Raw genomic sequence first — 12,809 nt, forward strand, 5'->3', positions numbered from 1 at the left:
CCGTGTTGTCAATTTGTGGGCGTGCTTGCATCATTGTCACCTTACAGACTATCTGCAAGGTTCCCAGGTCTGGTGACTGCAACATCAAAGCCCAAATCCTCACTCCTCCACCACCGTGCTTGACAGTTGGTACGAGGTGTTTGTGCTGATGGCGTGCTTGGTTTTCCCCAAACTTTGGGCTGTGCATTATGTCCCCACTTTAGTCTAATCTCGCCAAAGGACATAGTTCAAAAAGTCGAAACGTGGTTCAGATGCAACACTGCAAACCTAAGCCCTGCTGCCATGTTCCTTTTAAGAGGTCAGACACTTTCCACTCTTCCAAACGAGCCATACTTGTTCAGTCTTTTTCTAATCGTGCTCTCACGAAGTGGAGGTCAGAAGAGTCTCAGATGTAGCTCTTGGGTTTTTGGGGGTTTTTTTGCTAATTCATGATATAGTCTGACCTTGCAGTGAATTTGCTGCTACTTCCACTTCTAGAAAGATTGGCAGCAGTCTTGAATGTTTCCACAGCTGAATAATGTCTGTCACCGTAGAGTGATGGACTTCAATTCCACTGTTGCCTCTCTAAAACATAGCAACAGTTGCTTTTAGAGCTGTCCTCTTGGCTCTAAATAAAAGTGTACATCGTTGCATAGAACAAAACTCTGTTTTCAAACCAAGTTCATTGTTTTCTTAACAATAAAAGAACGTTACACAATGCAGGCCAAATACTTAACCAGTATAATATAAATCATAACTGGTTTAATGTAAGCGGCCCTGTTCGGGCGCAACATCGCCACCTACTGCTTTGGGGATGAAAGTTCAGCAATGGGTGACAGCAGAGGAGAGTGCTCACTTAGTGTCGTGTTAAAAGCATTGCCATCCAAAGAATCTGCCAAAACCAAAGCCTAAAAAAACGTTGATGATGATTAGCTAGTCCAAACGTCATCAACAGAACAGGGAGAGCAAATCAAAAAGGGCTGATCATAACATTCACAGGAAAAATAAACTGGATGGTCATGCTCCTTGATTAATCCACTTTTATTTAGAGCCCCGAGGACAGCTCTAAAAGCCATTGTTAGGCCAGCAACCCTCCAGACTTTCCTGCAGCAGTAAAAATTTATTTTACTCCAAATTTATACAAATCTGTTGGGGAAAATAGGTCTTTGTTATAACTTCCACAAACTGCAGGCCTGGGGAAATGCTGGGATTTGTTTAGGTGCAACCTTTCAATCCTGTGTTGCCATGTTTTGTTTTAGGGGTTTTTTAGAGAGAAGAAACTTTTCTCTTGGCAGCGCTTTTAAACTTCCAAACAAACTGCCATACTTGTTCAGTCTTTTTCTAATTGTGCTGTCATGAACTTGTAGAGTCTCAGATGTAGCTCTTGGGTTTTGTGGAATTTCCCTAAGCATTGCATGGTTTGACCTTGGCGTGAATTTTGCTGGAATGTCCACTCCTGAGAATATTGTGGCATTGTGTTAACATCGTGTGCATGCAGCTAAATGCTGCCAGAACTTCAGCTTTTATAGAGCTATCATAGTTGTTCATGGATCTCTTAAATCAAGTGCATTTGATAGGCAACACCTGGCCCTACTTATCAACATCTGGACTGGGTCACAGTCAGATCCACTGCCATTACAATTGGGAGACAACCCGCTCTCCCACCTGAGCCCCACGGTAAATTAATAAGGCCCCACTCACCCAGGCGATGGATAAATCTATATGCCCAGCCTGGCTGACAATGGTTACCAGAGGGCAGTTGCAAGTTGAAATTGGTCACAAAGAGGTATCCGTAAAATCTCCTTGACCTTACTTTGGTCGCTAGCAGATTGCTGCAGTCGCCCAAATTTTGCACAGAAGACGATAACTTGTCTACAAACACTCTGCAACAACTCTGCTCTCTCCCTGTGAAACTTTGGAGAGGGACACCACTTGCCTTCAAATTAAAAATGTCACCTTTTGAAAAGTGTTGGCTGATGGGCTGAGGCACTACTTTTTCTTTGAAGCTGAACAGTCTCTGTTTTGTTGGCTGTTTTGTGTTTTATGGCTTTAAAAATGCACTGAATAGTTATGTGGTTATATACCACAGGCTATCATATATGTGTGCAAAATTAAAATGTTTGTAAAACATTAATCACTCAGAGACATCCTTACTTAAAAACTAGATTCGAATGTCTAAAAACTTATTCTGTCACACTTAATTGTTTTTCTATTACTTTTGTGTAGTATGAATGTAGAAAAAGATGTCAAACTTAAGAAAATATAGTTTAAAGTTCAAAACTGATCCCTTCCTTCACATTTTCCAGACTCATGCCGTGGGCTGGATTGGAGTCAGTTTTGGCTCCCGTGGCCTTATGTTTGACACCCTTGCTCTAAACAGTGTTTTCATATTAATATAAGTGCCTGAACAGTCTATGCCATTTGTTTTATCGCGCCCACGTTTTCTATGTGCGACAAGCGCAGTCTCTACTGGCTATGTTGCAGCTGAGTGTTTATTTTTCATGTCTACACCAACATGAATGAGTGAGGTAGGGCAGCACGTACACCGGAGAGCACTTTAAGTGGTCTGTTTACTGAAAAAATCTTTTCATGTGGTTTTATGTGTCTCCACTGCATATAGGCGGGTCTCACTTGAGACTTTTTTTGGATGGTGACGAGTCAGGGCAAAAGGGAGCTCTGTGCTGAAGAGAGGAAATAGGCGTTCACCCTGGAAACTTTGGGAGTAAGTGACCAAAATAAAGGGGGTGTGGCTAAGCGAGAAAAGAGTGGACCACCAAGAGGGGCTACTATAGTGTAGAGCGGGGAAGCTGCTTCTAAGCTGCTGAGATCTAGTTCAAGTGAATAAGCCTCATCCAGGGTAAGTAGAGCTTTCTTTGAATTTTGATGCAACTTCTCTAAATATCTTGTTAAATCATGTAATTTAACAAGGTACCAACAACATAACATTTCATCACATTTAACAATTTGTAGACCACGTCAGTTATCAGCCTGGCTAAAGGCAGTGATTGTATCACATGCTGTGTTACTGTAATGCCTGTATTTAAGTTTTCTCGCACAAAAATGATCGTTTTCAGTTGATTATTTCTTTGCACTTGAATGCGATGGGTGAACTCAAGCGTAATGACATAATTTGAGAGTAATTGTGACTCCTCCGCCCATCCAAATTGTCCTCTCCTTCAGATAAAGATCTTTACAGGCAATTTTTCCTGCTTCTTCTTTTCCTGTAAGCCTCCTTCTTCCTCCTCCTCTGCTTTTTGTCTCTTTGAATTTCTATTTATTATGAAATTAAAAGAACTCTAAACTATTAGCTGCTATGACAGCCAGTTTAGCAGTTTGGTACACTAAAGTACAATGTCAAATCTTTTTTCCCCTCAGACTGATTTACTCCAAGTTTACAAGTAGATTTGGATTCAATCCGCGTTTAAATGTGGATTAATTACAGACCATTAACCCTTTCATGATGAAAGAAACCTTCAGAGGAGCAGAGAGGTTAACTGAGTAATTATTTTGGCGCCATTTAGATTTCACTGGGTCCACACAGGTTATTTTGCTGTAGTAGGCTGTAAACACACACATGCCCAGTCAAAGAGAAGTTTTAGAAATCACTTCTCTGTGGTCTTATGTAATACAGAGAAACCTCTGTTCAGCTCCTCAGATTTTTCCATTTAAAGTTTCAAAAACAGGAAAGGTGCCAACACTGGCTTTCACTGTGGAACCAACAAACACATTAAAAGCTTCACACACAATTTCCTTTACTGCGCCGGATGCCAATGGCTCAGGAAACCTAAAAAAATGTTGCATTTGATTTTGGCAGGTAATTAAAAATGCCGTACCTGCTGATGTTTGTCACCCTGCTGCATCTCATCACTCTGGCAATCCTGATTATTGCAACCATGGAGAAGGTAACAGTCAACTTTAGGAAGTGGTGAGTGTTTATTTTTCGTATGTGTGAAATAGCTGACTCTGTGTGTAATGTCTGATCTCTTTTTTAAGTCTTGGTGGGTGTGGGAAGGGATGGAAACCTCAGACCTATGGCACAGCTGCAGGTATGACAACTCCACAGAAAGCTGGCTGTGTTCACCCAACACTGAAACTCGTAAGTTTTTGTTCCAGATTGTATATTGCTGTAAAATGAAATAGCTCTCCATCGAAGGTAAAAATGTGACTCAGGGAATGGTTTACTTCTTCAGAATGGCTCCAGGCAGTGCAGGTCTTAATGGTTCTCTCAGTGGTCTTCTCATCGGTCTCCTTCCTGGTGTTCCTGGGTCTGCTGTTCACCATGTCTAGGGGCGGTCTCTTCTACTTCACTGGATTGTGTCAAATCTTTGCAGGTAACAGTGGAGTGAAGTAGCTTGCAAAATATAGTGCCACTGTGTGATCAGGGCATTTGAAAACTATGACAAATTAAAGAGTGCTTATTACTATGCTACTCAAGCCTATTACAATAACTAACTTGTGGAAAGGTATCAGGTAGATTAATGCTGAAGTTTGTTTTTTTGTAATCATATGACTTATACTATTAAAATAATAATATTAATGATAATAATATATCCATCTATTTTATGACACTTATCTGGAAAGCAGGGGTGGGAGTCTAAGCAGAGATCCCCAGACCTCCCTCTCCTCTGTCACTTACAATATGTGCATTTATTTTTTTTAAACATGTCACCTGAAATATTTGAGATCACCCCTGTTTTTAAATGTCTTCTTTGAGGCAGTAACCGCTACTCCTGATAAAATATGAATGGCATGGATCTGTGTTGGTCATCCAAAGTATATGCTGTTGTTGCTCCCACTATACTTTATGTGACCTAATTAGTAGGTACTAACACTACAAACGTTTCTACTATCTGACCCATTAACCAATTATTATTGTGTGTATGGTTTTTTTTTTTTGTGTATGTGTTTTAGGCCTGACAGCCTTTTCTGCAGCGCTCATCTACGCAATACACAACAAGGAAATCCTTGAAAAAAAGCTGACAGGACACTTTGGCTACTGCTTCATCCTGGCTTGGGTGTGTGTCCCATTGTTGCTGTGTAGCGGCGTCTTATACATCCATCTGCGCAAGAAGTAGTGATCTAAAAAGAGGAACACAATGTCAACCCCACCTATTGTTGGAAAGAGGCACGTGCCTATGTTATGTTTCTTAAAATGTTGCTGTTTTTATTTGTATAGACATGTATGATGAGAGGAAAAAAAACTTTTAAAAGGTTTAATGCTTGCCTATTTTGAGGCATTTTCACTGCAAATAGTATTTTGTTATTCACTTACTGTTCACTGTCATGTGCTAACCACATAAAGTAATCCATAAGTAAGTGACACTGGCCTTATTAAGAGGCATTTGAATTTATTTTAATTTGCCTATTCCCCTAATATTTTTTATGTATATATATATATATATATTCTTAATAAATATCGGACAAAACCACAAAGCTTTAAGTCTCTTTTATGTTTTCAAACCAGCTTTACATCAGGGAGGGGAACTGCTGAGGCTGTTGCCATGTCAACCATAAACTAAACAGGGAAACCTAACTGGTACTAGCTTTGGAAGCTAATAGCTTAAAAGCTGCTTTTTATGTTGCAAAATTAAGCTCATATCGACTCATAAACAAGCTTCGTAGCAATAATGGAAGCTGAATCTCAAGCGTCCGCGATCATTCCTCTTGCCTTGCCCAAAGGAGCGGAAAAGTTCTGCGAGCTTTGCCAAAGAGAAGCCCGCCTGCAATGTAGCAAGTGTCGAGTCACTTTTTACTGGTAAGCTCAGTTTATCCGAGCTGTGGCAGGGCGATGCCCGTGCTAACGATTGACCCGTTATAGATAGATAGATAGATAGATAGATAGACAGATAGACAGATAGATAGATAGATAGATAGATAGATAGATAGATAGATAGATAGATAGATAGATAGATAGATAGGTTTTTTTTAAAGGCATGTATTGTGTTTAGTTTATATGGTTTGGTCAGAACCGTGTTTACGGGTTGGACGCTAGGTGGCAGCGTTCGCCATGTTTTTCCCCCCTCCCACGCTCACACATACATAACACGTCGGTAAGGAGGGCGTTTTAGTGTGATTGCCATGAGGAGGGAGCGGAACAGCTGGAAAATACATTACCACAACGCTTATTTTTGTTCTTTTGCCTGCGTGTTGTTTTCATAATATAATTTGCTGAGCTTCAGCTTTTATGTAAACCCGACGTTACCTTCTTTGACACTGTTTTATATGCGGTTCCAGACCATAACATGGTGCTGGGCAGTTTCCCCGTTGGCACACACTGTGGGTAGTGAAGAGGAGCATGTGGCGAGATCACTCCCTGTGGGGATTTATGGAAAGGGATGAGCAACTAAAGCCAGTCTTAGGCAGCTTACAGATACTTATTGTGGCTGCCATCCTTTCAGTCTTTAAAATGGGTGAATGAGAGGCACACTTTTTGGTTTGTTTATTTTTTTTTTAAAAACATAGATATAAATATAGATACATATATATGTCAGACAATAAGAATCAGGTTCTCAGGATTCTTAAAATCTTTAATTACACGTGAAGCAAGCATACTGAGCTTTTCCCAGTCATGGATTGAGCCAAAGTAATACACATGGAATAGGGCTTTAGGGTAAAATGGTTAGTCTTAAGTCATCCTACTTTGGCATGCGAGTCATGTGTGTGGTGATTGTTTGGTGTATTTTGCATAGAAAACTCAGCGGGGACAAGAGAGTACATCCTGAAGAGACCACTTGATTTGTGTTTATCTCTCTGTGTGCCTTTCTGTCTGTCTCTGTACTCTCACAAGCACAAGCTGTGTCAGTGCTACTGTTGATATGACATGGTCAGATTTCCAGCTCGCTGCTTCTCACCACAAGTACACTGGAATGAGCGCACATTTTTCACAGTAGGGGGGAAAAACTCAGCTGAAAAGCAGGACAGTTTCCACACAAGTGTGCAGAAGAGGAGAGCCAGATGAACAAAATTACAGACCAGTTATGTAATGGCATATAATTTCGTATGCCCTCTGTGTACTCAGATGATATCTCCTGAATCAGAGAGACTCTGCCCTGAAAATGTTAGCAGAATCCAAACAAGCTGTTACTGCACAGAGATTTTTACTGTCAAGCACACATAATAGTATCTGTCTGGACAAGAGAGGTGAGCCTGATCCATATGTTTAAATCATCCACAACAAGTATGAGCTGCAGGTCAGCTTATGTCATAAATCGTGATTCTTTATCAATAGCTTCATTGCCAGGAAAACATCAGTCTCAGTGTGCAAGGGGGAGACTTATTATGCATAAAAATGCTTCTCACAAAGTCCTGAGGTGGCTTAAGAGAATATAAATATGACTGAATGACCTGTGGGTTTTTAAAACATCCAGTGCTGCAGAGCACCAGCAGGCTGACTGGGTGGGGATCCACAAGAGAATTTGTCAGCTGCTTGTTCCCATCCGCGCCCTGACACTCCGCAGTCTCCGACAGACCAGTCACACTGAAACACAAATTAAAAAGGTGAGGATGCGTGGAAATCACTGGCACCATATATTAGGAGAAAAAAAATATGAAGTTTTGAAGTTTGAGTCTAGGTTGCATTTCTTACTGTCAAAGACAATACATAAAAAAGACTATATTATTATTCCTTGAATGGTTTATTTTCCCTTTTTCTTTATATGATTTGTCATTGTGGTGCACAAAGTCCAGGTCTAGGTTGTAGCTCCTAATTTTGGAATATAGATTCTGGAAAAAAATATGTGTTACCGCTGAGAGGAACAGTCAAATAGAGGCATTAGTGTATAGACAACTTGATAGTGTTTTATTTTAAGAGGAAATAAGATATTTTAATTTGATGCCTATCTTGGATTTGATTTCTTATATAGGCAGAGCTTATTGAGGTTTGCAGGTTGGTGGCTCAAAGTAAGCTATCTGAGGGAAAACACCAAGAGGCTCTGCCTGCTGCTCAGCTCTGCCTGCGCTGTTCCATAGACGTTCATGGCCCTAACACCGTCCAGCTGGTCCCTGCCTACCTGCTGCTGGCTGAAGCCAACATGGGTGAGAAACAAGCACAAAACGGCTTCTCAGTTTAAATGTTCTCTTATCGTGTGGTGTTTCATGCATGACCGTGTGTGTGTGTGTGTGCATCTCCAGGTTTGGGTAATCTAGACCTTGTGGCAGATTTCCTGTCCCAGGCAGAGTGGGCAGTGTTGAAGAGTCCAAAATGTGGTCTCACAATCCACCACCAGCTCCACAGGAGCCTGGGCCGCCTCCATGTGGCGGCTGGAGACCTGGATACTGCGTTGCATAACTTTGCAAATGATGTCTGTGTCATAATTAGCACATTAACTGTTTCATAACTTTATTGATATTGTGAGGAGCAGAAGCCATTTGCTAACCAAATGAAATCCATAATGGCTTGTTTATTGCTCGAGCATGTTTTTTTGAGTACGATACAGTATTGTGTATTGAATTAGAGTTTCTTGGAATTTTAAAGGGGTGTTGAGCAATAGTTTTCAAAGTTTTCGTTTTACTCATTTTAATCCAGTCCTTGTACCTGACTCTTCTCACAAGAATGAGGGTTTTTTTTGCTTGTTTTTTAAGCCATTTAACATTGACCCGTGAATCATTCAAGCATAACAATGGCACCTAACTCAAAGATATGAACCAGTGTTATGTCTACACAAAGCAGACAACTTAGCAAAGAGCCAATTTCATTGTCCAGGTACTTTGTTACTAGTAGCCAAAGACAGCACAATGTGGGAGGCACAAAATAGTATTTTTGCACTAACAAAGTGATTTCTGAAGAGCTGAAAACTTGGCATATCTTGTCCTGATGTGCTGTTTGTCCTAAAAGAAAAATGAGGAAACTGGAAAAGGGGAACTCAAAAGAAGAAGTGGCCTAGAAAAACGATCTACTTGTCACATATCCTAAGAGAACCATCTGGCCCTTGACTTGATCCATCTACTGTTGAAGGCTGACAAGCAGAAATTTTTAAGGAAGGAAAACAATGAGAAAAACCTGAGGAGTGTCTACAGCCATCTGTAAAACATGGTGGAGAGATGATTTGGATCTTGTCAAAATTGATGGAATAATGATAGCAGTCAAATACCACCATTCAAAAGCATCGGGAAAGTGTCTGATTAGTTTATCAGCTTGACATTGATGCTCAAACGCACTGCAAGTGCAGTAAAAGCAAACCTGGTTAGAACAACAAACAATGGAACAAGATCAGTTACGGGACTAGCCTCCCCAAAACCTGGACCTCAACATTACTTAAGCAGCGTGAGATCATTTTAACAGAGAATGGAACAACAAGCATTTTGCACATGTTTTGTGTCGTATGCATCAGTATGTATATAACTTGATTTCCCCAGATCTACTTTGCCACTGAGGAGTATGGTCTGGATAGCACAGTCGCCTCTCGGGGCTACTTTCTCATGGCTGATGTGTTTACCAAGCAGGGGAAGATACCCACTGTTCGTTCCTTGTACTCTGAGGTCAGTTATGTTCTCATTGCCCTTGAGACTAAATTTATCTTCTATGCCTTTTACATTCTTTTGCTCATATTGTAGGTGGCACGTATTTGGCACAGTCACCTGACCAGACTTCTCGAGACTCACAAAGAAAGCATCCAAAATCCCCCGGTGGACTCCTTTTATGGTTTGTTGCAGCCACTCTGCATATATGTTTTGTATATATGGTATAAAAAGGTTATAAAACCAATCTAGTCGATTCAGCGGTTCAGCAGAATCAGACAATAACATCACCAGTCCATCATTCATGCTCCAAACTGTCAACAGCCAACAGCTCCACTGGAGTGTCACTGAAAAAATAAGGTCGACACTTCTATATTTGGAGTGTGTCTTGCTGTGCAATGTGAAAGCTAAACCCCAGATTTATGCAAGCTTGCTTAGAGCTGACTAGAGACAGGCATGCTGACACTACTGTGGCTGTGCAGCATCCATGCCACTGCCCTGTATCACAGCTGCTGCCCTACATATAATGCTAAGCCTGTCAAACAGTTTCCCATGCTATCTGGGATGTTTACAAGGGACAACACAGACATACAGACAGGCGTTTGTTTTGATCAAACTTGAACACATGCATGTCACTTGCTTTCTTTCATTGTTTGAGGTGGTAAAGCATGTTTGAGACCACAGTAAACTAGACGACATGCTTTTTTTGGTGTCCATGCCTTTCAATCAGACAAAGCCGAGCGAGTTGAAGTGGATGAGATGTTGAGAACTATGTTGGAATTTGAGCAGAAAGACACCAGAAAAGACCCAGCACGGATTGCAGTGGTGGCCCACTGCCTGGCCATGTTGTCGTTCCTAGGAGGAGACTTCCTCAAGGTGAGCCACCTGGTGAGGTATTAGAAGTTTAGTTTGCCACCGTGACCCATTTCCCCATTTCCCTATTTCCTACTTGTGTTGTCTGAAGATGGGATTATCTCTATTTGTCTACTGCTAAGTCTCACGATAAGGTGGGACTTAGCACTAGCTAATGGGACTGTCTCAACGCTCTGACTGCGGCCTTGATTTCCAGTCTCTTCTTAAAGCTGCAGCTCTTTGTGTGTGTCAGTTTGAGATGTCAGGCGACAAGGCAGATAAAGCCATAGCGGTCTATGTGCACAGCAAACAGCAAAACATGTTATGTATCAGGCTGGTACGGGATGGGATGACTGATGGGATCCTACTTCTAAGGTCAAGTAAACATAGGATAAAGCATGTAACAAGCAATGATACACATGTGGATTTTTTTTTCACAGCGTTTATTTTTATTTTGTGGCTTATAGGCAGGGCAAGATCCAGTGCACTTAGATATTCTTTTACTCAATCAACAGCTACACCAACCATATATATATATGTGTGTGTGTGTGTGTGTGTGTGTGTGCACGTGTGCCATGGTACCCTGGTTAAATCATGATTTTTCTCCTTGTATTCACTACAGAGTGATACTGTTTCACAGTTGGTATTGTGTAAAGTAATGTTAATGTTACAGGTCTCTGGGTTTTTGTCTTAGTGCTGTACTTATAAAAGTACATCAGTGTAAGAACAAGCAGTTATCACGATTTGGATGCATTATTATTTTGAGGAAAATATAAGTAGTTTCTCTGAACATTAGATAACAGAGCCTATCTGTAGTCTTATCAGCTTTTGTATATGGTATTGAGGGAGCTGTGTGTAGATGCACTTATGTCCAGGTTTTTGGATAAGGATACATTTTTAACTGAAACGCTTGCTATTTGGTTTAAATTAGGTGACTTGACTTGGCCACTGAGTAATATCTCATTTCTTTGAGTTCCTTTTGCAGTTTGCTTTGGGGTCATTATCCATTGTGAGCTGTCTGATTGGTTTTGCAGCATTTGCCTGAATCTAAGCAGAGAGTATGGGCAAATATACTTCACAATTCATCCTGCTCCTTTTATCAGCAGCCACATAAACAATGAAAACCAATGACCTGGTTCCACTGGCAGCCATACATGCCCATGCCATGACATCACCTACACTGTGTTTGACAGACGATGTGGTATGCTTCAGGTCACAGGCTGTTTCCATCTTTTTCCATAATTCTCTCCTCTCATCTTTCTGGTTTATCTTGCTTTCATCTATCTACTTTTATATATTTTTTAATTTTTATTTTCAGAAAAATCAGAAAATCAAATTCAGATATTTAGATCCAGAAAACATGAAAGAACACAGGCCTCACCCAGGCATGAAACTGTTTGTCAGTAATTTGTCCAGTTACTGAGGCTCTGGAAATGGGGGGACTGGGTATAAAAATGGCTGCAATTCCATTAAAACAGTGAATGTAGTATTTGGGATAAACCCCTCAATTTAATGCTGAAAGTCTGCACATCAGTCATGTCTTCATTGTTTGCTTTAAAAGTCACTGTGCTAGTGAATGGAAGAAAAATTACCAAAAGAAAAAGTGTTATTGACCCGGCTATATAATACTGAAACCCCTATTAACAAATTGCAGCTATTTTTATGAATGCTGCTCAAAACGTTCCTAATTATTGGGGATAACATAACAGCCCAGCAGACCAGCTTACTAAAGGGTAAAGTGGGGTAAATAAGTCAACTGGGTTGCGGTCCAATTTCAGTGATATCATTATATAAGGCAGATTTACTCTCTCGGGAGGGTTTAACAGCTGCAGTTGCTGTGTTTGTTTCTGTGTGCCAGGCGCAGGGATTTGGCAGCACAGCCTTGCAGGCCAGCCAGCTGATACCAGACTATGACCTGACAGAGCCCATCCAGGCCCTGCTGCAACTGGTGAAGATACTCCACACAGTCCCACATCCTGGCTCTGCGGAGTCACAGTACTAAGCCCTGCCCATCGCTCTGCTTGGAGATCTGCTCTTTAAGGATATTTGTGCAGCCCCACAATGATGAAAATATACAATCAAATGCAAGATTTTCCACATGCTGTACAGTATTATTGAGAGTGGATTAAAAAATAGATGCACAGATGTAGTTAAAAGAAAAAAAAAGACACATTTTCAGTTGTTCTGGATAATGACTCGTCTTTATTTTGATCTAAAAAAAAAAAAAAAAAAAAAAAAAGAGGGATATATATACATCATTTTGAACATTAGTGAATTGCATCTTTTTGGGATCCATTTCTTAACACTGTCAAAATGTTATGGAACACAAAAATGGTCAAGGGCATTTGCTCAAGCCTTTGTGATGCAATGTTTTTGCTTGTTTTGTACCTAGCAACCCGGAGTCTCTACACCAATTCACCAAATCCAGACATAATTAAAGATTTCCAGTGTCTGCGTTTTGTCAAGAGAGCTGCACTTTTAGAGGCAAAAACATTGCATCGTCCTCCTGCAGTGGAAAGAGT

General features: G+C 40.7%; 2 protein-coding genes across 3 annotated transcripts; both read left to right on the top strand.

The window, feature by feature from the left end:
* Nucleotides 1-2,711: 2,711 nt before the first annotated feature.
* On the top strand, nucleotides 2,712-5,412 carry LOC120743703 (epithelial membrane protein 3-like). Its single transcript, XM_040047465.1, has 5 exons — nucleotides 2,712-2,836; nucleotides 3,794-3,881; nucleotides 3,973-4,075; nucleotides 4,170-4,310; nucleotides 4,891-5,412. Exons 2-5 carry the CDS (start codon nucleotides 3,804-3,806, stop codon nucleotides 5,052-5,054), a joined length of 486 nt encoding a protein of 161 aa, XP_039903399.1. The 5' UTR covers nucleotides 2,712-2,836; nucleotides 3,794-3,803; the 3' UTR covers nucleotides 5,055-5,412.
* A 71-nt stretch (nucleotides 5,413-5,483) lies between these two features.
* On the top strand, nucleotides 5,484-12,595 carry zmynd12 (zinc finger, MYND-type containing 12). 2 transcript variants are annotated; one of them, XM_040047463.1, is made up of 8 exons: nucleotides 5,484-5,734; nucleotides 7,347-7,476; nucleotides 7,842-8,013; nucleotides 8,110-8,279; nucleotides 9,334-9,456; nucleotides 9,532-9,619; nucleotides 10,166-10,311; nucleotides 12,146-12,595. In XM_040047463.1, exons 1-8 carry the CDS (start codon nucleotides 5,607-5,609, stop codon nucleotides 12,287-12,289), a joined length of 1,101 nt encoding a protein of 366 aa, XP_039903397.1. In that variant the 5' UTR covers nucleotides 5,484-5,606; the 3' UTR covers nucleotides 12,290-12,595. The 2 variants fall into 2 exon arrangements, with proteins under 2 accessions (XP_039903397.1, XP_039903398.1); XM_040047464.1 differs by having other exon boundaries at nucleotides 10,172-10,311.
* The last annotated feature ends 214 nt before the right edge of the window (nucleotides 12,596-12,809 follow it).

Source organism: Simochromis diagramma, unplaced genomic scaffold (assembly GCF_900408965.1).
Source record: "Simochromis diagramma unplaced genomic scaffold, fSimDia1.1 OVJJ01000387.1, whole genome shotgun sequence".
Lineage (NCBI taxonomy): Eukaryota > Metazoa > Chordata > Actinopteri > Cichliformes > Cichlidae > Simochromis > Simochromis diagramma.

Excerpts from the sequence above, each read along its gene's own strand:
- zmynd12 (XM_040047463.1), top strand. The coding sequence starts at position 5,607 with ATGGAAGCTGAATCTCAAGCGTCCGCGATCATTCCTCTTGCCTTGCCC. Across the intron at positions 5,735-7,346 it reads TGTCGAGTCACTTTTTACTG|TGCTGCAGAGCACCAGCAGG; the intron begins GTAAGCTCAGTT and ends TAAAACATCCAG. Across the intron at positions 9,457-9,531 it reads TTCGTTCCTTGTACTCTGAG|GTGGCACGTATTTGGCACAG; the intron begins GTCAGTTATGTT and ends CTCATATTGTAG.
- LOC120743703 (XM_040047465.1), top strand. The coding sequence starts at position 3,804 with ATGCCGTACCTGCTGATGTTTGTCACCCTGCTGCATCTCATCACTCTG. Across the intron at positions 3,882-3,972 it reads TTATTGCAACCATGGAGAAG|TCTTGGTGGGTGTGGGAAGG; the intron begins GTAACAGTCAAC and ends CTCTTTTTTAAG. Across the intron at positions 4,311-4,890 it reads ATTGTGTCAAATCTTTGCAG|GCCTGACAGCCTTTTCTGCA; the intron begins GTAACAGTGGAG and ends TATGTGTTTTAG.